Here is a 25,884-nt window from a genome sequence, read left to right as displayed (position 1 = left end):
CATAAACTCCGTGATGATAGAAGTCCTCCAGTAAACCGATGCAATGCGTGATGACGAGATCTAGAAGGCAATCTTTCTCTTTCTGCCAGTGTACTTGGAGTTTGCCTTGACGACCTTGCCCTGCTTCTCCATCTGATCCTTCTTGCGAATGATCCAGCCTTTGCTTCCCTTGACCCTTGACTTGTCCATGCGTGAGCGTTGATCCTTCTTGCGACGAGCGTCTTGAATGTCGACATCGGTCATGCCATTGACAACACCTGTAATGTCTCTGCTTGTGGCTGCCTCTTCTCTGCCCAAATCACCACCACCAACTGTGAGAACGAGATATAGCTTCTCGCTCTTGGTTCCCGGGTCGTCCTCGAGGATACCAGCACCGAAACCAGCCTTGACAGCAGCAGCACTGATCATGTTTCTTTGTAGCTTGTTCTTGGGGTAGAACTGGCAGACGGCGCGGCCACCACGACGGAGAGAAGCGTATAAGCCGTCAAAGAAGCGCTTCAGACGACCTTCAGGTGTGACGTCGGACGACTCGGCGTTGCAAAGCCATTGGATAGCGGAAATACTGATGGCGGCGTCGAAAGAACCAGGACGGAAAGGAACACCCTGACCGATATCCGCCAGCATCAAGTCACCATCGACATCGCGATCAAGCGCTTGACCCAGCATAGACGCCGAGATGTCCATACCGATCCATGTGTGAGGGCCGCCTTCTTCTGGTTCCACTTCCGACAAGATCTCGCCTGAGAGACCACTGCCACATCCAAGATCGAGAATAAGGGAAGGCGAACGGAGATCCAGAAGTTCGAGGGCGCGATTCGTCATGCTAGCTTGAATGTTCTTGATACGACTGTTGGTTGTGTATTTGCGACTTTCGACATCGTTGTAGAAGAGGTCTGGCGGTAACAAATCTTCGGGGCGCGACATGTTGGCGGTTGCGAGGGAGTTTCGACGATTCGTTCGGCGCTTTGATAGTTGTTGGAGAGGAAGACGGGTGGAGATATGACTTTTAATGCGCAGAAAGTGCTTGGTCAAATAATTTTTGAGGCAGGCTGCTTTTGCTGCATAAACTTGTTCGCCATGTATAATTTTGCGGGGATCTCGGCAGGGTCCAGCCGCTCCACTTTTTGACCGTGGACGACATGCCATCCTTTACTCGTACCTCTTCCAACATCACACCTTGAACACATGACAGCACCAAGCCATCACAATCCTAAGGATGGCCTCTAGAAGACTGTATCGGAACCATGTCTTGTGGAATCATCTCTACCCCTGCTAGCCTCGTGCATTCTGATGCTTAACTCATGGAACGCTCATCGTGTTAGAGGTTGGAAGAGAAGGAGGAGAGCATTGTCGGACTGCAGGTATTTGTATCTTACCAATTACATTCATGAAATTGCCCAGTAGAAAGAGCCAATGCCACAAACTCCCCTTTTAAGCTTATCTTCCACACTATGAGCTATGCACTCCTTGAGGACAGTAACATTACTGCTCTCTGGCATCTTTACTCATCACTGCAAGAGCGCTTGTACGTCACGTTTAATGAGGCGTAGGGTGTGCTCACTGTCTCAAGAGATATGCGCCGGGAAGCAAATGTCGCAAAAAGACATGACGCTCGAGGGAGTCGATCCAGTAGCCCACTTGCAGACATTTGCAAAGCTGCATTATCAAAAGTACACCTAGGAATCACTGCCATATCGCAACACCTACGAGTTGCTCATGATAGTACAATTACACCAGGCAAAAGGCCAAAAAATACCTGTGAGGATAACACTTTCCCTTCAAACGATAATAAGCATATCTCGGGCAGTGTTGATTCTACAAGAACCGCCAAACTTGGATCCAGGGTTTGGTTGCTAGGTCACTCATGGTGTTACCACTCGGCCACCGAGCTCAGTGCACTGATCTCGTCTTGGTGAAAGTTGCTCGATTATCGTGACCTATATACGCATCATTTCACTTCGGATAGCAGCTAGCATTTCTCTCCTTTTGATCTCCTTTCTTTTTCCTTTGACCTCTGTCTTCTCTCGGCGTCCACCTGCTTCCTTGCCTTTGTCCTGTCTCCTATCTCATGCCCCAAGCACCCTGTCATCAACATCAATCACGCGACACGCGTCGCCATCAAACAATGTTGTCCCAATCAAGCACCCTTTCCCTGAGCTCGAACCCGCTGGCGCTTGGACCTCGGTTAACTACTTGGCTCTCTCTATCTCTCGGGGTTGTTGTCTTGAATGCGCAAAGCACGATCTTACTTGCGCTTCTCACGCACAACTCAGTTACGCGACACACAGCATCATAATGGCCGACATTTACTCAGAAACCCCTGTGTTGCTCATCACAACAACCATCATCACGACCCATGACCTGGACACGTACGTATATTAACCCCCTTGTTTCCCTTTCTTGTCCACAATCACCCCATCTCCTCTTCCATTCGCTTGACGATGTACTGACACCGAACAGCGGCGTGATCCACAATGACACGACCGTCACCGGCACCTTCATGGGCCACCAACTCTTCGAAGATGCATACCACCAGGTCATCCGACCGGAGCCAGTGGTGGTGCGCGTTCCCGTAGTGGTTCGCGTGCCTGTCCCAGGCCATCTCGGTCCTTGGGATGCTCCTCACGAGCCCACTGCTCCTGCCCCTCGCGCACCATCCTCTCCTCGTTCGCCTATCCTCTTCATGCATGGCATGAACCGCCATCCTCTCTCTCTCGCCCCTGCCGTCAACCTCGCTCCCGTCACGAGCCCAAGCACAAGCAACAATGGCCCCGAGCGCCGCACCACCGCCGAGGAGGCCGGCACCAACTTCGCCTCTCCCCCGGGCGGTTGGGAGTTCGCACCTCCCATCGCCTACACTCACCGCCCCCTTCCTTCCTCGCGCCGCCAGCCAGGCAACGCTGAGGATGAGGAGAGGGTTCCCCGTTATCTCCCTCCTCTTCCCTCCTCGCTCGTCACCGCTCTCGCAGACCTCGCCGTCCGTCAGGAGGCTATGGTCGACGAGGGCGAGGGCGAGGATGCGGATGAGGACCAGGAGTAAGGCTCTCCAATCACCAAGTAGAGGGTCAACGACGTTATGAAAATGCAGAAAGTTTTTCCGGTGCCTCAACTTGTCCAAAGAAATGTGATGATTATGGTGCTTTCTGTGGTCATGTGTGATGTGTTGAATTGGTTTTTGCCTTTTGATGGATATATCACCGACCTTGCTCGGTGCTAGAGACAGGTATTGAAAATACGTCTCCCGTCTGTCCGATAGGGGCCAAGAAAGTATCACAAAAAGGCAGGAAGGTTTTGTAGTTCTCAAGGTTGTCCAAAGAGAGTCGCTACCCATCATACTCTCAGTGGACATCTACGTCACACTGGATACATTCTTGCCTTTTTACAACTATTTATGTAGGGTGCCTGCTGTTGGAGAGAAGGGTGTAAGGTAAAGGTCTCTTTTTGATATTCCATGTCTTCCAAAAAAAAAAACTGACTACTTTATGCCATGCCAAAAGCTCATTCTAGAGCGTAACAACTGTTTATCTACAAGCCATGAGAATCCCCAAATGAATTGAAACGTCGATGTGTGTGTACAGCGGTGGCCTCTTAGCCCCAGTTGAAAAGAACCTGCTTCTTGCCTTGCTTGCCCTTCCTGACAGTTCTCTGCTCGGGCGACTCTTCCACAGCAGGCGGGCTCTGGACGTTACTACTTGAGCCAGAACCCCATGCAACGTTTGAAGGACCGGGAGCATTGACGCGTCTCACACCGGCGCCAGTGTAGCCAGGGCTGAAGACAGTGGATGTAGGCTTTTGTGCCTTGGGTAGCGATGGGAAGATATCTCCACCGCGACCTGGAGGCTTGCTGTTGCTGGGTGTGCCAGAGCGCGACGGTTGCGGTGTCGGGCGTGCAGATGCAGGTGCCGAGTTGAGCCATGAAGCTTGGCTGGGGTTCACGCGAACAGGAGGAGCGGCAGGAGTTGATGACCTTGAAGATGCCGACAAGGGAGGGAAAGAAAGACCTCCAGCACTTGAAGGGTTTCCTCCTGAGTGTGGAGCGACAGCGGAACCATAAGAACGAGTGTTGTTAGAACGCGAGCTTTGTGCTGTGCTTGACTTGAGGTTGAGGATACGCTTTGAGCCAATGCCGTTGCCCAAGACAGAGGCAGCGCTTGTGCTGGGACCTGACTGGCCGCCAGCAGCGTGAGGAAGAGAGGGGTAGTCTTCGTTGATGGATCTCCAATTGTTCCAAGCCTTCAGTAGCTGGTCTCTCTTGGTCGCAATCTCGAAGATGTCGGCAAGCTCCTTGACCAGCTTGCCCAACTCAGTCGAAGAGGTGTCGAACAGAGAGAAGAAAGCATCGATGAGATGATCAGCAGTCATGGCGCCTTGACGGTAAAGTGAGACTTTGTTGCGGAACTCGGCCAGCTTAGTCTGGTCGTTGCGTAACAGGTTGGAAGCACGCTCGTTGACGGCATTGTGACGGAGGCGGCGAGCCTGTTCTTGGGGGGTGAGACCTGCCATCGAACGATCGGGCGAGGTAGAACGAGGAGTAGCTGATGTCGGCTGGAGGCTGAGGGAGCCAAGCGATGGGAAGAGGTCCTGTCGGGCAGGGCGGGTCGCAGTAACGGTAGCTGGCTCAGGAGCGTTCGCAGGAGCTCTTGCGGCGTACGTCTCGGTTGGCTGAGTGAGCTGACCGCCAAAAGAGCGAGTCGACACGGATTGAGCGCTTTGGATGGCCATTTGACGCTGGTAAGCCATCTCTGCCCTGCCCATAGGCTGGGCGGATGAGACTGGCAATGGATCGGCGTTGGGGTCGCGTCCACGGCCACCACCACGGCGCTCTCTGTTAGGATTACGCTGAGGACGATCTTGTTGGTGAGGTGCACGGTAGTCGAAGCCTGAGATGTCGACTCTGCGGGCATCACGACGAGCATCCTTGGTCAAGCCGTTAGGGTGAGCCTCGAGCTGATGAGCCTTCAGATCCATCTCGGAATCAAAGACGACGAACTTCTTCTCCAAACACTCCTGGTCAGGGCAGACGAAATGGTCCTTTCGGAAGTGAACCTCGAGAGCATTGTAGTCGACATAGTATTGAGGCTGTCTGCCACCATCGCGGCGGTCACACAAGTGGCAGCGCTCGTGGCGGTCACGACAATGGGAGAAGAGTTCATCGTCTCCGTAGAAGCGTTGACGACAGAAGCCACACTCAGGATGGCCCTTGAAGCCCGACTGGTTCTCGGCACCAGGGATATCATCACCGTGCTTTTCGTGTCTACGCAGCTCCTGAGGGGTAAACAGTTCGTGTTCATGAGTGAAGACCTTCTTGTTACGAGTACACAGATCACACATCTGTTTATGGTGGACACTCTTGACGTGACGATGCAGGTCGGGCCAGCCTAAGCATGCAGCATCGCATGACGGGTCGGGGCAGTTGTAGCGTAGGAGGAGGATAGTATCCTCAAAGATATCCTGGCTTTCGTAACGGATGCCGAGGTTGTCGTCACTGTGGGCAAACTGTTGTGTATTGTAGTCCTCGAATCGCTTGTTGGCATCGTCGGTGAAGATGACTTCTTCGGCACTTGTCTGAGGCATGGTCAGCGGTGTTGGTTGATGATGAGATGAGAGAGACATACTCGACAATGAGCACAAGTCTTTGTTTTGTAGAGAGCACGCAGTCTTAGCGAACAGATGTGGCAGGTGCGATGGTTGCAAGGAGCGACGCTCTGATGCACGACTGGCGAGGCACAAATGAAGCAGACTTCGGCCTCGACATCCTCGCCGTCCTCTCCTTGTGGCACCAGAGCCAGAGCCTTTCCTTTTGCTTGAATCTGTTGTTCCGTCGTTGGTTGATCTCTCGAGTCCGTGGATTGGTGTGCCCCTCCTGCCCCGCCTCTGCCACGTCCTCCACGGCCTCTACTTCTGCCAGCATTTCTGTTGCTGTTGTTTCCCTGCGTCTGTTCGCCATCCTGACCTTCGCGTGGCGCTCTGTTTCCAGCTCTACCTCCTCTACCGCGATTGTTCCTGCCGCGATTGGCCGACTGGTCGTTTTGTGATTGCGTGGGGGCTGATGCGTCGGCCATGGTGTCTGTCCTTCCAGTGGTGGGTGATGTGCGCGAAACCAAAGAATGCGTAACCAGAAAAAAGATCAGAAAGCAACAGCGACAGTTTTGATCGACGGCGACGGTATACAGTGGTGGGTTGGTGGGTTTACGAGAATATTGGACGAGATTCCAAGCATGACGGCATTCCGTGTCAAGCTCTGTGATTGGCCAGGGTCGAATTGTGTCCTACGAGGGAAATGGCAGTCGGACCCCCGTAATCTCTCTCCCGAACCACCAGCAATCATGAACTCCCTATCCAAATCACTTCCTCGCATACCTGCCTCGAGCCGCTCCTTCACTACATCTATCCGTCGTCTCGCTCAAGAACCTGCTCCTGTCGACCCTCAAGCTGCCAAGGAAACAAAAGTCAGCGCCAACTACAGCAACCCTCAGATCCGCAAGCCCCGCAGAGGTCCCTACGCAGACTCCCCCTTGCCAGTCTTCCCCCTCCTAGCCATCTTCTTCACCGGCTCCTTCCTCTTCTATCAATTGTCAAAGTCCAGACAAGGCCAAGGCAAATCTCACTACGTCCTGCCTCCTCGAGACAAGAAGCCGCCACCCGCCAAAGAGTTCAACTCCAACCTCCACTCCGAACATTAAACAATGGCTCCCGCAAACCTCCCCACCATCCCCGCCATGAACCGCGACAAGCCTCTGTTCCCCACCGGTGTCGCCGACGGTGAGGCTACTGTCATCTTCGTTCTCGGTGGTCCCGGTGCCGGCAAGGGCACTCAATGCAGCAACATCGTCCGCGACTACAAGTTCAAGCACCTTTCCGCTGGTGACCTTTTGCGTGAGGAGCAAGACCGTCAAGGTAGCGACTTCGGTGACTTGATCAAGGAATACATTCGCGATGGCAAGATTGTTCCTATGGAGGTTACTATCCAATTGCTCGAGAACGCCATGCAGGCCACTATCAAGAACGAGGGCATCAACAAGTTCCTCATCGACGGTTTCCCTCGCAAGATGGACCAGGCTGTTCAGTTCGAGAAGTCTGTCTGCAAGAGTGTCTTCACCCTCTTCTTCGAGTGCCCCGAGCACGTCATGGAGGAGCGTCTGATCAACCGCGGCAAGACCAGTGGCAGAGCCGATGACAACGAGGAGAGCATTCGCAAGCGTTTCAGAACTTTCGTCGAGACCAGCATGCCTGTTGTCGAGTACTTTGACAAGGACGGCCGTGTTGTCAAGGTCCAGGCTGTCCAGACTCCCGACGAGGTTTACGAGCACGTCAAGGTCGGCTTCACCCAGCGCGGCATCAAGCTCGTCTAGACTTTTTCCTAGCTTCATCATAGACTTCTAATAAGCATTTTCAAACCTACATTACCTATCCGCATAACGGGCAACGCCTCGCAGCTTAGTAGCTGGTTCTCATCAATGTGTGTACGCCCCCTCCTCAAATCGCCATCTACACGACATACCGAACAGGGGAGGATCTATGTACTTGACTGTTTTCGCGCACGCTCTTTGAACGGATCTAATTCGTAGGATCATCAATTGGGAAATTTCATCATATATTCAGATAATAAATACTGCCTTCTCTTTTTGTTGTGCAGAGTCTAGCGGTCACACTGTAGTTGACCGTACAGCCCGTTCACAGGAACATAACTTTGAGTGTGGATATCAACATCTCCAGACTACGTACATGCCGAAGTCCAAGTAGCGTCACCATCAGTAATATTCAACGCCTTCTGCACATTCTCAGAAGCCGTAAAATCGGCAAACTTGCAAGTTCCATAGTAATCCGAGGTGCAGCCAACAGGGCTGAGATCAAAGTTTGCGCCATTGAGCTCAAGCTGGATTCTGGTTTCGTTGCCAGAGCAGCTGAGTCTTTTGAATAGCATTTGTGCTCCGAATGGGACTTGGGTGCTTGTTCTCCAGTTGCGATTGGGACTGGGAGGGCCAGTGGCAGGGTATTCTTCGTCGTGGGCGAGACCCAGGGCGGTGAGTCCGAGGTCGATGGTTGTGTCGTGGGCGAAGTTCAGAGACAGATTTTGACCACCAGTACCCTGCAAGAAGGTGGTGACGTTGCTGATCAGCAGGCTTCCAAGAGTAGGGCCTTGGTTGGTGGGGAGTCCGTAGCCGAATGCGCCTCTCATCAGGAGGTCAAGTTCGTATTCGAAGTCGAGGATCTCTTGAGACTTGAAGACCTCACACCATGGGCTACGGCCTACGCCATATACAGCAGTACCGTAAGCGCATGCCCAAAGAGCTCCATGTGCATGCTGCGAAGTGAAATTGACACCTGGGTATGCGCTCGAAACAGCCTTGTTCATACGAATAGCGACTTTGGGCAGATAGACCTTGCCCCATTCGGTGACCAAATCGTTACCGGAGGCATATTCCCAGGTCTTGCAGGTGTCCATCGCAGTGATCCACGAGACGGTGAGATTGTTCTCTGCGATCTTGTCCAATACAGCTACGTCCCCAACGTAGCGGCCAAAGTAGCCATCCATGAACCATTGAGCACTCTCTACCACACGGTCTTGGTCGCCGGCTAGCACTGTATCAGTGTACAGGGAAGGATAATCGAGACGGAGTGCTACACCATGGTCAAACAATTGCTGACGGCCGGAAGCAGAGAGGTTGTTGAGGGTGAAACTGCTAGACCAGCCGTTGGTGAGGAAGGAGAACTCGGATGGAAGCTGGCCTTTGGGGCTTTTGAATAAAGCAGTGTTGTTGTTGATGTAGTAAGATAGATTCTGGATGGTTGGCAGCTCTGATGAGATGGGCTGACGAGAACCATGTCTATGAACCAAGAAGGCACGATCGACAGAGCAAGATTCTGGGATACCAGATAGTAATGAGGCAGGAGTGTTTGTAGGAGTAAAGTAAGGTGAAAGATTGCCTAGATGCTCGTATAGATTGAAAGCATGTGCGGCGGCTGGGGCCAGAGCCAGCAAGGCGAACGAGGAGAGGGAAGACATGGGAACTGCTGGTCAATGGCATGATTTGATCTGGTGCAAGTAGATTTTTATATGTATAATGCCGCGGCTGGAGTGCAGGCGATCGCCGGAGGGCTGCATGTGGGACCTGACTAGCGTTATCATTAGTGCTGATAAGCAGGTATATATCTCGCTAGCTGCCATATTGAGCCTTACTGCAAAGGCAATTGATGCTTTGCAGATATGGTATCTCGTTTTGCTGATGCTCAGCACAGAACTGTTACTCGCAAACATGTCGAATATGTCTTTGACAGGAAGCCCGAATGTCTATCGAGAAGCACAATCGGCTGCCTGCTGAAGACTTGCCATCGGGTCAATTGTAGATCAAGCCCATTCTCGAGCATGGGCAGTACTCTGCGAGTTGGCAGCCAGATGACGATGAATTGCATTCCCTGGAAGAGGCAGTGGATCGCGTGAGCAGGAGCTACGTCCAAGGTCTGCAAGCCATGATAAGTAGGACTGCCTCGCCAAACGCGGTACTGTTATGATGATTGCTGTCAAAATGCACAATTGAGATAGGAAAGGATACCGGCCATTTTCATGGTCTTTCAATCGAAATCATATCCAGATCGAAGTCATTTGTGCATCTTACGGGATAGTTTGGACTCTACGTGGAAGGGTGTGTCTTGGGCAAGGATGAGCGAGGTCGGGGAAAGCCAAAGCTTATCGATAGCACCTGCCATCTGCCATTTCCGAAACGCGCCAAATTGAAACGCGTACCCTGGCGCGTTCTCCAAAGCGAAGGCGAGTCGACCACTTTTCGGTCGTCAACCATTGTCTAGACATTCCAGATTCTACCAAGTTCACCATGGCCCGAGGCATTGAGGGTAACGAGATTGCTACGCCGCGTGTCCCCAAACTCCAGAAATCGACATCCTCGGCATCACAATCAGCAAAGCAGCAGAAGAGCATCTTGGGCTTCTTCCAGCGTAAGACGGCGCCTGCTTCATCACCTGCTGCTCCCAGTGACATTGTCGCTGCTTCGAGCCCTCCGCCTCAGTCTTCCCCTGCTCCTGCCAACTTCAACGGTAAAGAAAATGGTGCAATATCCCCCTATCCCACTACCTCATTCAAGTGCTGACTACCACCAGTACCGCTAGTGAAGCCATCCATCCCTTCTTCAAGTCCTGTCCGCAACGGCAAGAAGAAGATCAACTATGCCGAGTCTGATGACGAAGACGAGGAGCCCGTACTTCGCCAACGCTCCTCCAATGCCACAGGACGATCTATCAAGAGACGGAAGCTAGACGACGACTCTGACGATGAGTTCGAAATGGACGACGCTACCGAGGCCCTCATGGCTGCTGCAGACAATGTCGAGATGCAAGACTTTGTCGTCGATGATGCTTCCGAAGATGACGCTCCCATTAGACGTAAGAAGTCGAGTCAGCCGCGGAAGCCTTCCAAGCAACCTTCTCCAATCGCAGAAGACGAACCAAGCCAGAGTCCCGAAATTCCTTCCACATCAACCGCCCAACAATGGAACTTTGACCCTGACAATGTCGAGCCATATGCATCCAGAAAGACCCCTCAACGCAAGCCACAGTCAGGCCCTGCGAAGAAGCAAAAGGCCCACATGTCCGAACCCGATTCACGTTATCCTTGGCTGGCCGATATCATGGACGCAGACCGCAACAAGCCTAGTAGCCCAGACTACGACCCGCGTACCTTGTATATTCCTCCTTTGGCCTGGTCAAAGTTCTCGCCCTTCGAGAAGCAATATTGGGAGATCAAGTCAAAGTTCTGGGACACAATCGTCTTCTTCAAGAAAGGCAAGTTCTACGAACTGTACGAAAACGATGCCACTGTTGGTCATCAGTTGTTTGACCTGAAAATGACCGATCGTGTCAATATGCGCATGGTCGGTGTTCCCGAGGCCTCACTCGATCATTGGGCCAACCAATTCGTTGCCAAGGGCTTCAAAATCGCCAGAGTTGACCAGATGGAGACCGCTCTCGGCAAAGACATGCGTGAGAGAGATGAAAAGACTGGTAAAGGCGGTAAGCCCAAGAAGGAGGAGAAAGTCATTCGTCGCGAGCTGGCCTCGGTCTTGACTTCTGGAACTCTCACCGACGGTGGTATGCTGCAGGACGACATGTCAACTTACTGTGCTGCCATCACTGAACGCGAGGTCGATGGACTACCTGCCTTTGGTATTGCTTTCGTCGACACTGCAACGGCTCAATTTCAGTTGTGCGATTTTGTCGATGATGTTGACATGACCAAGTTTGAGACGTTCGTTGCTCAGACAAGACCGGGTGAACTGCTTCTTGAGAAGTCATACATCTCGTCCAAAGCCGTACGTATCCTGAAGAACAACACTAGCCCCACGTGTCTTTGGAACTACCTCAAGCCGGACAAGGAATTCTTGACTGCCGACAAAACCGCGCTCAAGATTACAGGAGAACACTATTTCGAGTCTGAAAAGGACAGTGGTGATGATGCCTGGCCTACCTTGCTCAGGGAAGCCAGAGAGAAGGAACTGTGTTTCTCTGCCCTTGGTGCTCTAATCTGGTACCTTCAGACACTCAAAATTGAGCGTGATCTGATCTCGCTTGGCAACTTCGATTGGTATGACCCGATAAGAAAGGCGACCAGTCTTGTGCTTGATGGACAGAGCTTGATCAACCTTGAGGTGAGCAGAACTGATTTGTGCGATAGTGAAATTTGACTGACCTTTCACAGATTTTCGCCAACAGTTACGACGGTGGTGTCGAGGGTACGCTTTTTGCTATGCTCAACCGCTGCATCACGCCGTTTGGCAAGCGTATGCTCCGTCAGTGGGTCTGCCATCCTTTGGCAGATACCGCCAAAATCAACGCTCGGCTCGACGCTGTGGAGGCACTGAACGCCGATCTCACCATCACAGACCGCTTCACCGCATCTCTATCCAAGATCCCTGATCTCGAGCGTCTCATCTCGCGCGTCCACGCAGGCAGATGCAAGGCCTCAGATTTTGTCAAGGTACTGGAAGGCTTTGAGCAGATAGAGTACACAATGAGCCTTTTGTCAGGCTTTGGTGAGGGCGAAGGTGTCCTTGGACAACTCATATCATCGATGCCCGACCTAGCTGGAACCCTGGCTCACTGGACTGATGCTTTTGATCGCGACCAGGCCAAAGAACAGAATCTTCTTGTACCTCAAGCAGGCGTCGAGGAAGACTTTGATGAAAGCCAAGGCACTATCGATGAAATCGAAGGCAAGCTGCAGTCTCTCCTCAAGCGTTGTCGCGACGAGCTGGGAACATCTGCTGCCAAGTATACCGATAACGGCAAGGAGATCTACCAGATTGAAGTCCCCATCAAGACAAAGAATGTGCCCAAGAATTGGAAGCAAATGTCCTCGACTGCCAAAGCAAAGCGCTATTACTTCCCCGAGCTGGAGAGTCTCATTCAAGACTTGAAGGAAGCACAGGAAACACACGGACAGATTGTCAAGCAAGTTGCTGGTAGATTCTACGCCCGCTTTGACGAAGACTATGCAATCTGGCTTGCTGCTGTCAAGATTGTTGCTCACCTTGATTGTCTGATTTCTCTGTCCAAGGCATCAGCCTCGCTTGGAGAGCCTAGTTGCAGACCAGAGTTTGTCGAGTCTGAACGCAGTGTCCTTGAGTTCTCCGACCTTCGTCACCCATGCATGCTCAATACGGTCTCGGACTTCATCCCTAACGATATTGCTCTTGGTGGTGATAACCCGAGCATTGATCTCTTGACAGGTGCCAATGCAGCTGGTAAGAGTACCGTCCTGCGTATGGCTTGCATTGCTGTTATCCTGGCCCAGGTTGGCTGCTTTGTGCCTTGCGTTGCAGCACGTATGACCCCCGTCGATCGCATCATGTCGCGTTTGGGAGCCCATGACAACATTCTGGCTGGCCAGAGTACATTCATGGTGGAGCTGAGCGAAACGAAGAAGATCTTGTCTGAAGCCACTCCTCGTTCGCTGGTCATTCTTGACGAACTGGGTCGTGGTACGAGCAGTCACGATGGTGTCGCTGTTGCACAGGCAGTTCTTCATCATGTCGCTACGCACACTGGCTGCCTCGGTTTCTTCGCTACTCATTACCACTCGCTCGCTGCAGAGTTCAGTTCGCACCCTGAGATCTCTCCCAAGCGTATGGCGATCATGGTCGACGACACTGAGCGTCGCATTACTTTCCTGTACAAACTCGAGGCCGGTGTGGCAGAGGGCAGTTTCGGTATGCATTGTGCAGCCATGTGCGGTATCCCAGATGCTGTTATTCAACGTGCGGAAGACGCAGCAAAGGAATGGGAGTACACTGGACGTCTTCAGGTACGTGCGGAAGAGCGCAAGGAGGGGGAACTGCCTCTTGGTTTGTTGAGTGATATTGCATGGATGCTCAAGACCGCCGATAACGAGGTCCCCGAGGGTGAGCAATGTATCGGTGAGCGTGGTCTTGAGGTGTTGAGGAGAACGATTGCTGCCTTGTAAATATGGGTGGGATGAATGATCATTGCTTGAGCGATTTGCTAGGTGCTTGGGAATGAGTTGAGCGTGTTTTTGCTAGATAGATTAATGATGAGATCACGAAACGATTGCTTTTCCTACAGATCACTTCTCGCTGCTTCCCTTCTCGTTGCCTTCCCTTTGCTTCCTCGTCTGAAAGCAAAGCAGACTGCAACGCTTTTTCCTTGTTGATATCATTGTTTAAAATCACATTGAAAGCAGAAACCACGTTGGTAAGAAAGTCATTGTCCTTTTTGCATCTAAAGGTAGTAGAAAAGATATCAAGAAAACAACAGAATCCATTTTTGTGACCTCATGATATAAAACAGACGCGAGATAGAGAACAACCGTTAGAAAGAGACACCCATTTCTTTTTGTCAACAGATGACACGCTTACTCGACCTCGACGGCGTTTCTGTACTGCTTGTTGGGTCTGTAACCATTGCCCGTCTGGCGGTTCTCGGCATCACGGAGCTCATTCTCACGGTCGCGGATGTAGTTTTCCTTTTCCTGGCGGACGACGCGGAGGACGCCCTGGAGGGAGGAACGCCACATGTCGAGGCGAGAAGCGACTTCGCGCCACTGGTTCTCGCCAAAGACGCGGTAGGTGGCACGGTGGACGAGGAAGGTCTTTTCCTGCTGGGAGAGCTTGCCCTCGACGAGGCCGACGCGGACGGCGTCGATGGCCCACATCTCGACGTCTTCAGCGGGGATCTGGAGGGCCTTTGTGATGGCGTCGTAAGGGAGGGTGCGGGATTGCGAGGCGGAAGCGGCGATGCTGGAGAGGGTGAGCAGACGCATCTTGCGCTCCAGGGCGGCGGTGTCGAGGTCGGCCTTGGACAGGAAATCGGGGTTGGCCTCGTTGAAGTCGCTGAAGTCGTCGAGTTGCTGGGCGTTGAAGATTTCGAGCAGCTCGAACCAGACAGGCTCGGATTGGCGCAGGGCCTGGATCGAGTCGAGTTGGGTCAGGTCGTGGAAGTCAAAGTGCGAGGGCGAGACGAGGGCTTGCTTGAGGGCGCGGACAGAGAGAGATCTTGCTTCTTCGGAGCTGGCGTCTTCTTGCGACTGGGCGGTGCGCAGGGCCTTGAGCAGGTACTGGTATGCTTGTTCATCCTCGCTGGCTTCGGTGGCCACGTCACTGACGGCCAAGTACAGCTTGCGCTGGTCTGCTGCGTCCATGTTCCAGGCGTCGAGCCATGATTCGAGCTGGGCGAGCTGGGGGGTCAACTGGTCGAAGGTGCTGTTGTTGCGCACAATCTTGAGGATGGCCAACAGAACGTGGTATCGGCTCTCTTGCTCGGGGGAGAGGGTGTTGAAGATTGTGCTGAGGACGTTGAGAGCGAGGCCAGTGGCGTTGTTCGGCGAAGAGGTAATGGGGGCAGAGACGTTCTGGCAGAGTTTGGGCAGGAAAATGTCGGGGCTTCCGGACTGGTGTACGAGGTGCACAAGGAGGTTGTATGCGGCGACGAATTCTGGAAGCAGGGTTAATGGCTGTATGTTTTCGGTCAGGAAAGAGCGACACACCTCTCTCGGGAGCGCTGTTCAGGGCGCTGCTGGCAGTGACAATCTTCTTGAGCGCATCCACCTTGTTGCCGTCCTTCAACAGCGGCGCAATCTCTGACTGGACCGACGACTGGCTGAGTCCATCGATGTAGACGGCGAGCTCCTCGCTCAACTCCTCAAAGGTTCCTTCGATCAAAAGTGTGTTGGCCATGGTTGTGTATGTGGTTGCGTCGAATGCGTCGCGCTCGTCTAGCAATTGCTCGCTGTCCAACAATTTCGATTCGACGCTTGTCCGCGATGCTGGTCTGTGCACCTTCGCACAACTGGGATTATCCACATTTATGCATTTCTCTCAACTTCGCAAGTCTGCTTTGGACGCTTTTTGATTCTTTCATCTATTGACAATGCTTCTACTTCAGACATGATCCATCTAATGCCATGTATGTGGTTTTCTCAATCTACTCCTTCTTGGGCTTGATATGCTTGCCCGGCTTCTCCATGACAAACGCGCGCTCCAGGAACTTGAGTCCCTCGTCAATGAGAATGATAGGGGCACTCCATGCAAGCACCAACTTCCACTCTTCCCAACCAAGGGGAACAATGCCGAAAATACCCTGCAAGAACGGTGTGTAAAGCAGTGCAAAGTGCAGTGCCATGCTCAAGCAGATTGCATATACGAGCATCATGTTCTTCCAGAGAGGAAGGGTCAACAAACTCTCCGACGAAGACAGAGCGTTCATGGCGTTGAGCATCTCAATCACAACCAAGATGGACAAGGAGACGGTCGATGCAGTCTTGGATCTGTAGTCAGTGAACATGAGGCAGTCGATAGGGTGCTCAAAAATGCTGCAAGAGTGGAAATGCGTCTGGTACATATTAGCATGAGGTCATCAACGTCAAGATAACCCTGGAGACTTACCAATGCGTGAGCGCTGACCTTGGGTCCGGCCTCGCTGAACATGAAGTACCATGCGTAACCTCCAACAGTGGCGATACCAACATAGGTACCAATCACCATGTATCTGAAGAAGAGCCAGCCACCAATAAGAGCTTCATCACGCTTGCGAGGAAGACGCTTCATGATATCATGGTCAGCGGGGTTGAAGGAGAGTGCAGTAGCCGGAAGACCATCGGTAACCAGGTTGACCCAGAGAAGCTGGACAGGAATCAGAGCCTCGGGCATACCCATGGCTGCAGTCAAGAAGATGGACACGACCTCGCCGATGTTGGACGAGATCAGGTAACGGATAAATTGTTGAGTGTTGTTGTAGATGCTTCTGCCCTCTTCGACAGCGGCCTCGATGGTTGCAAAGTTGTCGTCAGCAAGGACCATGTCTGCAGCAAGCTTGGCTACATCAGTACCGCTACCCATGGCGACACCAATGTCGGCCTTCTTCAAGGCGGGAGCGTCGTTGACACCGTCACCAGTCATGGCAACAACCTCACCAGCAGACTGGAGAAGGTCAACCAACTTGGACTTGTGAGTGGGTTCGGTACGGGAGAAGAGAGAAGCGTTCTTAGCAGCCTTGAGCTTGTCGGCATCACTGAGGTCATCGAATTGGCGGCCAGTGAAACTCTTGCCGGTCAGATCCTCATCGGTACCGAAGACGCCAATCTGGCGACAGATGGTCTCGGCGGTGTTCTGGTTGTCACCGGTGATGACGACGACACGGATACCTGCCTCACGGCACTTGCGGATGCTGTCAGCCACCTCGGGACGAGGAGGGTCGAGCATACCAACAAGGCCAATAAGAGTCATGTTTTGTTCGAGCTGAGCGTATTCAGGAGAGGTCTTGGCTTGCTTCAACAGAGGAGAAGTGACGTTGTCGACGCTGGCAAGAGCCATGATGCGGAGTCCACGGTTACCATAGTCAACAACTTCCTTGGAGAGAAGAGCAGAGACGTTGTCAGTGAGCGCCATTCTGGTGCCCTTGGATCCGAGCAGAACGTATCTACATCTAGCAATGATAGACTCAGGGGCACCCTTGACGAGAAGACGCTGAGATGAGCCATCTTGAACCAAGACAGACATACTCTTTCTGTCGCGAGCAAATTCGTAGGTGGCCAAACGAGGGGTGCTGGTTTCCCAGTGCTTGCTGGCGTGGTGGATTCTTTCTTCAGGTGCGAGGGTGGATCTTGCAGAGTTGACGGATGCGTCTCTGGTGCCAATCTTCTCGGCCAAGACTCTCAGAGCGCCTTCGGTTGCCTCACCGACGTTGTTGTAGACGCCCTTCTCGCTGTCATAAGCAAGACGTGCATCGTTACAAAGGGCGGCGACTTCGGCGATCTGAGCAATGGTGGACGAGGAAGTTGCGGCATTCTCAAGAGTTTGTCCGGTCGAAGTAGTAATGGCACCTTCAGGGGCAAAGCTAGATCCTTCAACGGTGAGTTCTTCGAGGCCAGAGCCCGACTCGTTGATGAAGACGACCTTGTTGACGCTCATCTGGTTGGTGGTAAGAGTTCCAGTCTTGTCTGAGCAGATGACACTGCAGCTTCCGAGAGTCTCGACCGAAGGAAGACTACGGACAACAGCGTTCTTGGCAGCCATCTTGCGGGTTCCCAGAGCCAGGCAGGTGGTGATAACAACGGCGAGACCTTCAGGGATAGCAGCGACACCAAGCGACACGGCAATCTAAAGTAATCGTCAGTCAAATCTCAAGAAACACGGCATGCAGCTGCATCTTACCTTCAAGTAGTAAATGGCACCCTTGGCGAAAGAGCCGTGGGCAGGGTCGTTGAAGTGGGGAATGTTGATGAGCCAGACAAGGATGCAGATGACAGTAATGACCTTGGCCAAAGTGTCACCGAAGTCGTTGAGTTTCTCCTTGAGAGGGGTGGGCTGCGAGATCTGGGAGGTGATGTTTTCGTGGATGTCGCCGATCGCAGTGTTGGAACCGGTCAGAACGACGACGGCCGTAGCGTTTCCAGTAACAACAGTAGTACCTGAGAAGAGCATGTTGACCTGGTCCTGCTTGACGGCGTTCGCATCCTTGATAGCATCTGTGTCCTTGCCAACACTCTCACTCTCTCCGGTCAAGATACTCTGGTCGATGCGGAAGCTGTTGCTGTGGATGGACAGGACTCTGCAGTCGGCAGGAATGCGGTCACCCACGGCCACCTTGATGATGTCTCCAGGAACCAATTCGTCTGCCTTGATGCGCTGAACCTTGCCATTGCGTACGACCTTGGCCTCGTTGGCCGAGTACTCTTGAAGTGCTGCGATTGCCTTTTCGGCGGACGATTCTTGCGATACTCCGACGACGGCGTTGAGAATGAGGATAGTGAGAATCTAGGGGGTACTGGTCAGAAACGAATCCAAAGTCGCAGGGCGCAATGCAGAACGTACTACGATGGGGTCGACAAAGACGGTCCAGTCGTCGCTATCCTCGAACAGGGCGAGGACGAAAGATACGGCGGCCGAGGCAAGCAGGATGATGACCAGCTGGTCCTTGAATTGTTCCAAGATGAGTTCCCATAGCGGTGTTGGCGGGTCTTCGGGAAGAGCTGGCAGGACGGTTAGCACTTGTTCAGAGTATGCGTGAGCAGAAAAACGAACCATTGCGACCATGCTTCAGCCTCGATTCCGTGACTGAAGTGTTGGAAAGACCCGAGCCTTCTTGTACATCAAAGTGCTTCAGCACTGCAGGTGCCGATTGCACGTACGCGTTGTCCATGTTGGCGAACTTGGAGCAGTACAAAGTCAGTCGAGGAGGAAGCTATTACTTCCACGTCCCTTCCTAGCCTTGTTGTACTTGAATCGAAAATCCAGAAGTTTCTTTGGTTTCAAGAAACCACCTGTACTTATCGTTAGTAAGTTATGCCACTCTAGCCTACAAATGCCGGTAGGGGCTGGCTTGCCAAGCATCATTGTCGCCGTTTTCGGAAAGCGGGTACCTAGGTATGCTTATCCAGCAGCACATGTCTCTTCTCCGTAAACACATGCCCATACTTGATGCAGTAGAATTTCAAGATCATGTCATGATCAGAGCACATTTTCACTAAGACAGCATGAACACGAAGCTTTTGGTAGATGTGTGCTAAGCCCTGGAATCCATCTTGTCTTTTGATGTCTAGCTAGACTCTGTACCTCAACATTGCGATTGGTGGTGCTTGGCTTACCACGCTGGATAACAACTGCCATGTGCTCGATAACTGCACTCCAGCTCCACGTTTCATGTCAGCTTTCGAGGCCTTGCTCCTATCTGTCCTTCCAGGACCATTTTTACAAAACTTGGCAGATACGAGAAACAGAATCTTGCAAGGAACCTCTCTAGTATGATATTCTTACAAATGCATTGCGCGTACAACGGACTGGCTGCCGTGTTTCCGTACTTTGCTGGGCGTGAATTGTCACAGAATCATGTTTCCATCAAGGTTGTTGCAACTTTGCTTATTAATTTCATGCATGTATGTAGTCCTGTCCCTGGCCCGGTTCGAATTGGCAACCGGCCAGAACAAGTCCAGAGGGGACTTTTCGATGAATATCGTACAATTGAAACGCTGAGAAAACCACATTCCATGCAAACCTGGCCTCCATTTTGTGTCCCTCCCTTTGCGCCAATTGATGCATGTTTTTCCTCGAGTACCTAATATACAACACACCATTTCCCAGAGGCATCCTTAGTTTAGGAATCCCTTACATCCCACGGAACCGCAAAGACATGGGATACGATCATCGCTGCCATATTCACGCTCGAACTTGTAGTCATAGGTGAGCTCTTCGTCTGCGAGCATCTGGTCAGTAACATGTTTCATGAAATGGTAGTGCACTTGCTAAACTCACTTTTGGCAATGTCCTTGAGAGCATAGATGACAATTCTTCGTGTGCCATCGACCTTGATGATCTTTGCGGTGCAGTTGGGTGTGCAACTGTGGTTGATAAAACGGGCAATGCCGCCCTTCTTTGTGGCGTCGACAATCTCATCGTCCACCATGCGGAACAGATAACTGCTTCCAATGCCTTGCTTGTCGTACTTGATTTCGCGAAGGTCGGCGACTTTTTGACGTACCTTTTCGCCAACGTACTCGATGATAAGGTCGTTGAAAGCGATGTTCTCCATGGCATATAAGCCCCAACCGTGGATGGCGGATCTGTCGAACTTGACGTGCTTCTTGCGTTTCTTAAGCGCGTTGAACTTGATGGCGTCCGTCTCGGCACCAGTAGTACCGAGGTTCTGCTTTTGCAAGTTGATATCATTCACCAAGCGTCGGTTGTTTGCACGATTGCTGCGGGACGAGGCGGTAGAAGCGAGTTTGGCAGCTGCGGCGGCCTTTGCGGCTTCCACAGCTGCAGTCGGATCCTCCTGAGCCTGCGCCTCACGTGCTTCGCGTTGCTTCTGAACACGAATGCGGTGGGGTAAGTACTTGGACTTTTCGGATTCGAAGATCTTCTTGACTCCTTCAGTACGTGCGCAGCCGGTAGGGTTGGGCACGTAGTATCCAAGAATTCTGGCCGCGGCGGAGACTGATCCAAGACCCTCGACGACGTTGAGCGCCTTGATCTCCTTTTGTTTGCGAGCCCAGAGGGTGATGTCTCCGATATCTGCGGCAGAGACGTCTTCCAAGGCTTGTTGTAGGAATCGCATATCTTCCTCGTCTTTGATCATGTGCTTCCAACCGTCGATATCCAAGAAAACATCGTCGTCGTCTTCCACAGTCTTGCGTCGCTGGTCAGTAGACACGCCCCACTCGACTTGGGGCCTTGCTTCGCCCTCCTCTTCCTCCTCCTCGATGACTGGTTCAGCATCTCCAAGCTCGATGTCTCTGTCTTCTGCTTGACTCTCATCTTCCATGGCTTGAGAGTCGTCGGCAGCAGCCATAGCAGCTCGTTCGGCTTCGCGTTCCTCGAAGATCTGTTTCTTCGATTTCGGTCGCTTCCTCCTAGGTTCCTTTCTGACAGGCTTGACAGCGAGGTTTTCTGATTGATCCATGTTTGTGTCGGTTGTGGACGCATGCGGCTTCGCTCTTGTGGTTTCTGTTGTTGGAGCTGGTGTCTCCTCGCCATCGTACTTGGCTCGCTGTCTGGTGTGGAGCTCGATTCGTGCACGTTCCTGGAACTTTGAGTCCCTAGGAAGCGTACTAACAACCAATTCCAGCTCTCTTGTTGCCATGCGTTCAGGGATTTTCTGGATAAGGTCGCCAAGGAGCTCTTTGTGATGCGGCGCGAAGGTCTCTTGCTCTTCGGGTGTTATTTCCCTCTCTTTGTGCACCAGCTTTCTCTTTTTATGGGGAGGCGTCGGTACGTCGATAGAATCAGATACGCTGACGGGTGTTGAGTTACGGCTGGCCCGACTGAGGGGTCTGCTCTCTTGGTCTTCCGTGTCTCGAGTCATCGTGGTCTTGCGATCGTCGTCAGAATCTTCCTCGTCTTCGTCGTCTCCTCTGTACATATTTTGTAGACGATAATGCAATGGACGGGCGTGAGCAGGACGGGCAGCTGGTCGGCGCTTCCGGCGCTCATCCATATACACAGTCGTGGTAACTTGACGTCCACGGTTAGGGTCGTGCGGGCGCAGAGGCTTGCTGTGAGATAAAGGACGGCCGTTTCGGGCTCGGGATGTTGTGGTGGGTGTGTCGCTGGCTTTGTTCAACAACAAATTCGGCACCTTGTTCTCATTTTCAGCAGGGTCTGGAAGATCCAGCTTCTGGCGTTTCGCGACATGTCTAGCGGGTTCTAGGCAATCGTGGATTGTTGGAGTGACGATGCGACTCTTGATGTCGTCCATGATCTTGTTGCGCAACTCGACTTGAAGAAGTTCAAGTGCGCCCTTGACAGGATCCAAATCAACAGCTCTTTCTTTCTTTTCTTCTTCCAGATCCTCTGCGGCCCATCGTTCCAGCCGATCCATCTCCTCCTTCTTTCGAGTTTGGACAGCCTGAGTCTCGGGGCTTGGACTGCGGACATAATCGGGGTTTCCGTACTGCTGGCATTCCATAGCCATCTTGTAAGTAAACATTGGACCGTTGTTGCACTCCTTGAAACACCTGACCGTCTCGTCTTCGCCGCGCTTAGAGTCGTCGAAAATGACAAAGTAACCTGTCTTGTCGACGCGAATCTCTCGCCAGTCATATGCCTTAAATCTCTTCTTAAGATGAGGAACAGTGGAGCCAAGCACAGGCACGCTATCACGCGAAATGAATATGTACGGCTTTCGTTTGATCTTGGCCAATATCGCCTCTGATTCAACGATTGATCGTCCAGTGTCGCGTTCCTTTGCAGTCGAGGGCTGTTCCGACTCGGCCGCTCGTTCTCGTTTTCCTTGTTCTCGTTTCGATGCTGGCCCCTTGGGAGCTTTCGGCGTGTTCGCTGGGACAGGCTTCGCCTCTTCGCGAGCACCTGGCGGTGGCGGAGGAGGTGGTGGCACTGGTGTCGAAGAAGCGGCTGACTCGGCGGCTATCGAAGGAGTAGGAAGAGCGTGTCGGGCGGCTTCCTTCTTGAGCTTGAACTCGATATATCTTCGGCATCTGCGTCCTTCGCGATCGCGCTCGACTTTGACCTGTGTCAAGCCGATGCGTCCATTATGCGCTTCCTTCTCGGCACGCTTTGCAGCATTGGCGGCAGACACCGACACGCCTTTGACCGGTTTGCTGTCTTTGTACTTGATCAGGCAAATTCCCAGAAGACTTCCAGTATTCGGATCTGTCTGATTGCGAAACTCGGCAATGTCTCCAAAGCTCGCGAAGAAGGATTTGAGTTGGGATTCGGGCGTGAAAGGATCAAAACTGTGTACGACAATTTGTTTCGGCGGGGCGGGTCCGATCGTCGAAGCCTTATCGTACGCATATGGTTTCAAGGCGTGTTGTGCGATGCGAAGTCTCCATTTCGAATGAACCTTGACTGGTACAGCCTTGCCTGACGTGTAGCCTACAATGGCTAGCCTGGGGTCTGGAGGCGGAGATTCTTGGTGTGACTATTTTTCAACCCATCAGCTTCAGGGTACAGAATGGTTTATTTTGTGGTAGGATATCAACAAGCTCAGCAATCATAAAAATGTCCAAACGTACCTCGGTCCCGAAAGACGCGATCTTGACTTTTAAGCCCTTCTTCTCTTTCTCGTTGAGCTTGTCGTATTTTTCCTTGTCCTTTTCGTCCAATACTAAAGGATCATAAACCACTCTGTACCCTTTTGCTTGGCCGATCGGAGGCATGATTTGGGGACGTTCTCTCGGAGAAGAAGGTCGAGGAGAGGCATTTTCGGAAGCGTCTTGAGGAGCATCTGCGACGGGGATACCAAGAGGTGATGGGTCTGGCTGAGTCGAGTTGTGGTAGGGTTTTGAGGAAGTCAGTGGAGAACGCGATATGCCTGGAGACGAAGCAGGATATGTGAGAGGAGTCAAGGCGGCCATGGCAGCCGAGGAATGGACATTTCTCTTGCGGGCCTGAGTATCAGCGCTGAAGATGGAAGAGACGGTGCTTGTGAGGGAGCTGGTTGAGCCGATGCCATTCAGCAGATCGCCCGAGTCGCGTGCTTCCGAGTCTGAAGAAGACATGTTGGCCGAAGTGTCGGCAGCCTGGACTTGGGGATACGCCATGCTAACTAGGCAGTTACAGGCAAAGGTAGCACCTCAATCAACAACCAGGCATCGGATACACAAAGCTGAGGCGAGGTCAGCGGTGGCACTTTGTATTGTCGGTGGTGGGCCAAGCTCCGGGGCTCTAAGATGGTCAGGCGTCGGACGGCGCAAGTGAAGCAGAGCTGGAGGCGCCGGCGATGAATGACAAGACGGTGAGTGTTAGTGGTGATGTCGTGAAGATGGACTGAAACAATGGCTTTTGGCGACGACAGGGGCCCTCGAGGAATGGGGACGGGGCGCCGACCTGGGGCGCAGGCCAGATATGAGCACTATGGCTGAGAGAGCAATAGCTGCCACAGTCAGATGATGTGTTCAAGGAGCAACAGGCGGGCAGGCTGAACAAATGAATGGTGGGATGGCTACAAAACCGTGTCTGTTGTCGATAATCAACTTGGACTTTGCGACGGCTGGCATGGTGCACGGATGCCGATGACGGGCCTTTCTTGGTGATGTGGTCCAAGCGCCGCTGCTGGCGTACATACAGCTGTGGCGTACATACAGCTGTGCATGCCGCTCTCATTGTCACTGCTTCAGAAGAGTACGCATGTGCAAATCGCAGTTGATCTTCTTGCCAGTGTATATCTCACGGGTCCAGCGCTGCCGCTCATCTAGATTGTCCTGGTTGGACAGCGGTGGCTGTGGCTGGACAAGATGCTGCCGTTTGATGAGCAAACAGCAGTACAGTCCCAGACAGTCGTCTTTCCACCTTGTCTTATCCTTGTACGACGGAATTGAACTTGTTTGAATTTTCTACCTCCCCAAGGAGCCTTGTCCCTTGCTCTTCTATTGGATGAATGTCTTCTCCTCCTGCCAGCCCCTTCTCTTGACGCCCAGCTCGACGGCGGCTGCACCCCAGTCTTCGCCATGGTTGTGGTATTTCGAGCCTGACACGAGGCCAGCACGCTCAAGTCCTTGCTCTTCCGTCAACAGAGTGAGCAGTCCAAAGACGACAGGAATGCCAATGTCCAATTGAAGCTTCATGAGGGCGTGGCTCACGGCGTCCGAGATGTATTCGAAGTGCATGGTCGAGCCCTTGATCAGAACGCCGATTGCAATGATGGCGTCAAAGGGCTTGTTTGCGGCTGTGCTTCCGCTGCCCTCCTTGTCCTTGAGTGAGAGGTCGGTCGTCGACGAAGAGAGGAGGTCGGTGGCAGAGCTCAGCAACGTCGAGTTGGCCGAGGATGCTTGGGCTTGCGAGCAGGCGTACATCTGCTGTACTGCGTAGGGGAGTTCGTAGCTGCCGGGCACTGTCTGGATCTCAATGTTGCTCTCTGCACTTTGTCAGCTTCACCATGCGTGTGATGGCTCGTGCCTAGATACCAGGAACGCCTGCTTCGGCGAGCTTCTTCTTTGCGCCCTCAAGAAGGGCATCAATGATCTTGGTATTCCATCGAGCGTGCACGATACCGACGCGGAGTTTCGAGCCTGTCAATTGTCAACAACCTCTGCGCATGCTTGGGATGCCGAAGAGGATGGCTGACCGTCGTACTGCTTGGTCTCGCCGATTCCTTTGATTCCTGACATGTTGTTGTGCTGATTGTGCGTTTGTTGTGTTGGTTGGAAAGAGTTCAGCTTCCACATTCAAGGGTTCACTGGCTTGGGCAGTGCCGCGCAACGTCAGAGTGGGGGTGGGGGGGGGATCGAAGCTCCCTCGAACACCATCTTTCAACACCATCTTTCGCCGAATTTAGTACAACATATGCCATGGGAAAACCAACCTTATATTTGATGATGGTCTGGTTCGAAATAAGGGACTACATATGAATGGTCACCCGTTCAAGTCATGAGCTCTGCGTCAAATTCTCATTAGCACGAAGACCACCTCTCATGCTGGCCTCGCATAGGCCTCATCGAGCTTGCGGTCACTCTCCCGTCCAAGAAAGCAGAGTATCACAACTTTAGAACCCTACATAGAGTCGAGGTAAGTGTTACTATCATGTTCATACTGGAGAGCAATGCTAGATGAGGAGAAACCTTGAGACGCATGTGCATCGGGAGGGCTCCTGAGTTTGACCACGATGTGACTTCAGTCTTCACTCGCGTCCTACCGCCAGATGAACAAGCTACTACTGGCAACCAACTACTATATATAATCGCCGTTGTTCACAATTTGCTTGGAATTAACCCAAACTCATTATTTTACAAATATGGTGCTTGGTTATCAAATTTTACTTCTCGACGTTGTTTTAGGGGTGACCCTGTTCATAGCGTGTAGGCTCCAGCAACGACCCTCGGACGCTCGAGTCGCTTCCCACCATATCAAGACGCAACACCGCTTTCACACATACACGTAATGATCTTATAACATTGACCCCTTC

At 52.4% G+C, this 25,884-nt stretch overlaps 11 protein-coding genes across 11 annotated transcripts; 4 read left to right on the top strand and 7 right to left on the bottom strand.

Moving 5' to 3' along the window:
- Positions 1-60: 60 nt before the first annotated feature.
- Positions 61-924, bottom strand: M438DRAFT_274982 (S-adenosyl-L-methionine-dependent methyltransferase; the record flags this gene model as incomplete). Its single annotated transcript, XM_029900752.1, has 1 exon — positions 61-924. One exon carries the CDS (start codon positions 922-924, stop codon positions 61-63), a length of 864 nt encoding a protein of 287 aa, XP_029760254.1.
- Positions 925-2,497: 1,573 nt separating this feature from the next.
- On the top strand, positions 2,498-3,093 carry M438DRAFT_346141 (uncharacterized protein; the record flags this gene model as incomplete). Its single annotated transcript, XM_029905605.1, has 1 exon — positions 2,498-3,093. The coding sequence occupies one exon, from the start codon at positions 2,501-2,503 to the stop codon at positions 3,038-3,040; it is 540 nt and encodes a 179-aa protein (XP_029760253.1). The 3' UTR covers positions 3,041-3,093.
- A 495-nt stretch (positions 3,094-3,588) lies between these two features.
- Positions 3,589-6,062, bottom strand: M438DRAFT_335779 (uncharacterized protein; the record flags this gene model as incomplete). Its single annotated transcript, XM_029903838.1, has 2 exons — positions 3,589-5,565; positions 5,616-6,062. The coding sequence occupies 2 exons, from the start codon at positions 6,060-6,062 to the stop codon at positions 3,589-3,591; spliced, it is 2,424 nt and encodes an 807-aa protein (XP_029760252.1).
- Positions 6,063-6,326: 264 nt separating this feature from the next.
- On the top strand, positions 6,327-6,683 carry M438DRAFT_375024 (uncharacterized protein; the record flags this gene model as incomplete). The annotated part of the gene is made up of 1 exon (XM_029908543.1): positions 6,327-6,683. One exon carries the CDS (start codon positions 6,327-6,329, stop codon positions 6,681-6,683), a length of 357 nt encoding a protein of 118 aa, XP_029760251.1.
- Positions 6,368-7,727, top strand: M438DRAFT_346139 (UMP-CMP kinase-like protein). Its single transcript, XM_029905604.1, has one exon. It carries the CDS (start codon positions 6,687-6,689, stop codon positions 7,350-7,352), a length of 666 nt encoding a protein of 221 aa, XP_029760250.1. The 5' UTR covers positions 6,368-6,686; the 3' UTR covers positions 7,353-7,727.
- M438DRAFT_397590 (phosphoglycerate mutase-like protein) lies at positions 7,718-9,007 on the bottom strand (the record flags this gene model as incomplete). Its single annotated transcript, XM_029909315.1, has 1 exon — positions 7,718-9,007. One exon carries the CDS (start codon positions 9,005-9,007, stop codon positions 7,718-7,720), a length of 1,290 nt encoding a protein of 429 aa, XP_029760249.1.
- A 763-nt stretch (positions 9,008-9,770) lies between these two features.
- On the top strand, positions 9,771-13,589 carry M438DRAFT_397589 (DNA mismatch repair protein Msh6). The gene is made up of 3 exons (XM_029909314.1): positions 9,771-10,065; positions 10,117-11,660; positions 11,711-13,589. The coding sequence occupies exons 1-3, from the start codon at positions 9,834-9,836 to the stop codon at positions 13,472-13,474; spliced, it is 3,540 nt and encodes a 1,179-aa protein (XP_029760248.1). The 5' UTR covers positions 9,771-9,833; the 3' UTR covers positions 13,475-13,589.
- Positions 13,590-13,736: 147 nt separating this feature from the next.
- M438DRAFT_365869 (PCI-domain-containing protein) lies at positions 13,737-15,208 on the bottom strand. The gene is made up of 2 exons (XM_029907834.1): positions 15,014-15,208; positions 13,737-14,961 (listed from the first exon to the last, which is right to left on the bottom strand). The coding sequence occupies exons 1-2, from the start codon at positions 15,201-15,203 to the stop codon at positions 13,883-13,885; spliced, it is 1,269 nt and encodes a 422-aa protein (XP_029760247.1). The 5' UTR covers positions 15,204-15,208; the 3' UTR covers positions 13,737-13,882.
- A 168-nt stretch (positions 15,209-15,376) lies between these two features.
- Positions 15,377-18,771, bottom strand: M438DRAFT_365868 (calcium ATPase). Its single transcript, XM_029907833.1, has 5 exons — positions 18,549-18,771; positions 18,339-18,496; positions 17,679-18,281; positions 15,912-17,624; positions 15,377-15,858 (listed from the first exon to the last, which is right to left on the bottom strand). Exons 1-5 carry the CDS (start codon positions 18,664-18,666, stop codon positions 15,451-15,453), a joined length of 3,000 nt encoding a protein of 999 aa, XP_029760246.1. The 5' UTR covers positions 18,667-18,771; the 3' UTR covers positions 15,377-15,450.
- A 596-nt stretch (positions 18,772-19,367) lies between these two features.
- M438DRAFT_346135 (histone H3-K4 methyltransferase Set1) lies at positions 19,368-23,372 on the bottom strand. The gene is made up of 3 exons (XM_029905603.1): positions 22,997-23,372; positions 19,776-22,902; positions 19,368-19,716 (listed from the first exon to the last, which is right to left on the bottom strand). Exons 1-3 carry the CDS (start codon positions 23,336-23,338, stop codon positions 19,613-19,615), a joined length of 3,573 nt encoding a protein of 1,190 aa, XP_029760245.1. The 5' UTR covers positions 23,339-23,372; the 3' UTR covers positions 19,368-19,612.
- Positions 23,373-24,349: 977 nt separating this feature from the next.
- Positions 24,350-25,090, bottom strand: M438DRAFT_375017 (DMRL synthase family protein; the record flags this gene model as incomplete). The annotated part of the gene is made up of 3 exons (XM_029908542.1): positions 24,350-24,837; positions 24,887-24,991; positions 25,048-25,090. The coding sequence occupies 3 exons, from the start codon at positions 25,088-25,090 to the stop codon at positions 24,350-24,352; spliced, it is 636 nt and encodes a 211-aa protein (XP_029760244.1).
- Positions 25,091-25,884: the final 794 nt, after the last annotated feature.

Source organism: Aureobasidium pullulans, assembly GCF_000721785.1.
Source record: "Aureobasidium pullulans EXF-150 unplaced genomic scaffold scaffold_10, whole genome shotgun sequence".
NCBI lineage: Eukaryota > Fungi > Ascomycota > Dothideomycetes > Dothideales > Saccotheciaceae > Aureobasidium > Aureobasidium pullulans.
This window is presented reverse-complemented; position numbering and strand designations above follow the sequence as displayed.

Bases quoted from the DNA above. Each gene is read 5' to 3' on its own strand.
- M438DRAFT_397589 (XM_029909314.1), top strand. From the start codon at position 9,834: ATGGCCCGAGGCATTGAGGGTAACGAGATTGCTACGCCGCGTGTCCCC. The intron at 10,066-10,116 runs GTGCAATATCCC...GACTACCACCAG, and splicing joins CTTCAACGGTAAAGAAAATG to TACCGCTAGTGAAGCCATCC. The intron at 11,661-11,710 runs GTGAGCAGAACT...GACCTTTCACAG, and splicing joins AGAGCTTGATCAACCTTGAG to ATTTTCGCCAACAGTTACGA.
- M438DRAFT_346135 (XM_029905603.1), bottom strand. From the start codon at position 23,338: ATGGCCGCCTTGACTCCTCTCACATATCCTGCTTCGTCTCCAGGCATA. The intron at 22,903-22,996 runs GTACGTTTGGAC...GTTGAAAAATAG, and splicing joins TCGCGTCTTTCGGGACCGAG to TCACACCAAGAATCTCCGCC. The intron at 19,717-19,775 runs GTGAGTTTAGCA...AGATGCTCGCAG, and splicing joins TCTCAAGGACATTGCCAAAA to ACGAAGAGCTCACCTATGAC.
- M438DRAFT_346139 (XM_029905604.1), top strand. From the start codon at position 6,687: ATGGCTCCCGCAAACCTCCCCACCATCCCCGCCATGAACCGCGACAAG.
- M438DRAFT_365869 (XM_029907834.1), bottom strand. From the start codon at position 15,203: ATGGCCAACACACTTTTGATCGAAGGAACCTTTGAGGAGTTGAGCGAG. The intron at 14,962-15,013 runs GTGTGTCGCTCT...CCCTGCTTCCAG, and splicing joins GAACAGCGCTCCCGAGAGAG to AATTCGTCGCCGCATACAAC.
- M438DRAFT_365868 (XM_029907833.1), bottom strand. From the start codon at position 18,666: ATGGACAACGCGTACGTGCAATCGGCACCTGCAGTGCTGAAGCACTTT. The intron at 17,625-17,678 runs GTAAGATGCAGC...CGATTACTTTAG, and splicing joins GTGCCATTTACTACTTGAAG to ATTGCCGTGTCGCTTGGTGT. The intron at 15,859-15,911 runs GTAAGTCTCCAG...AATATGTACCAG, and splicing joins AGGTCAGCGCTCACGCATTG to ACGCATTTCCACTCTTGCAG.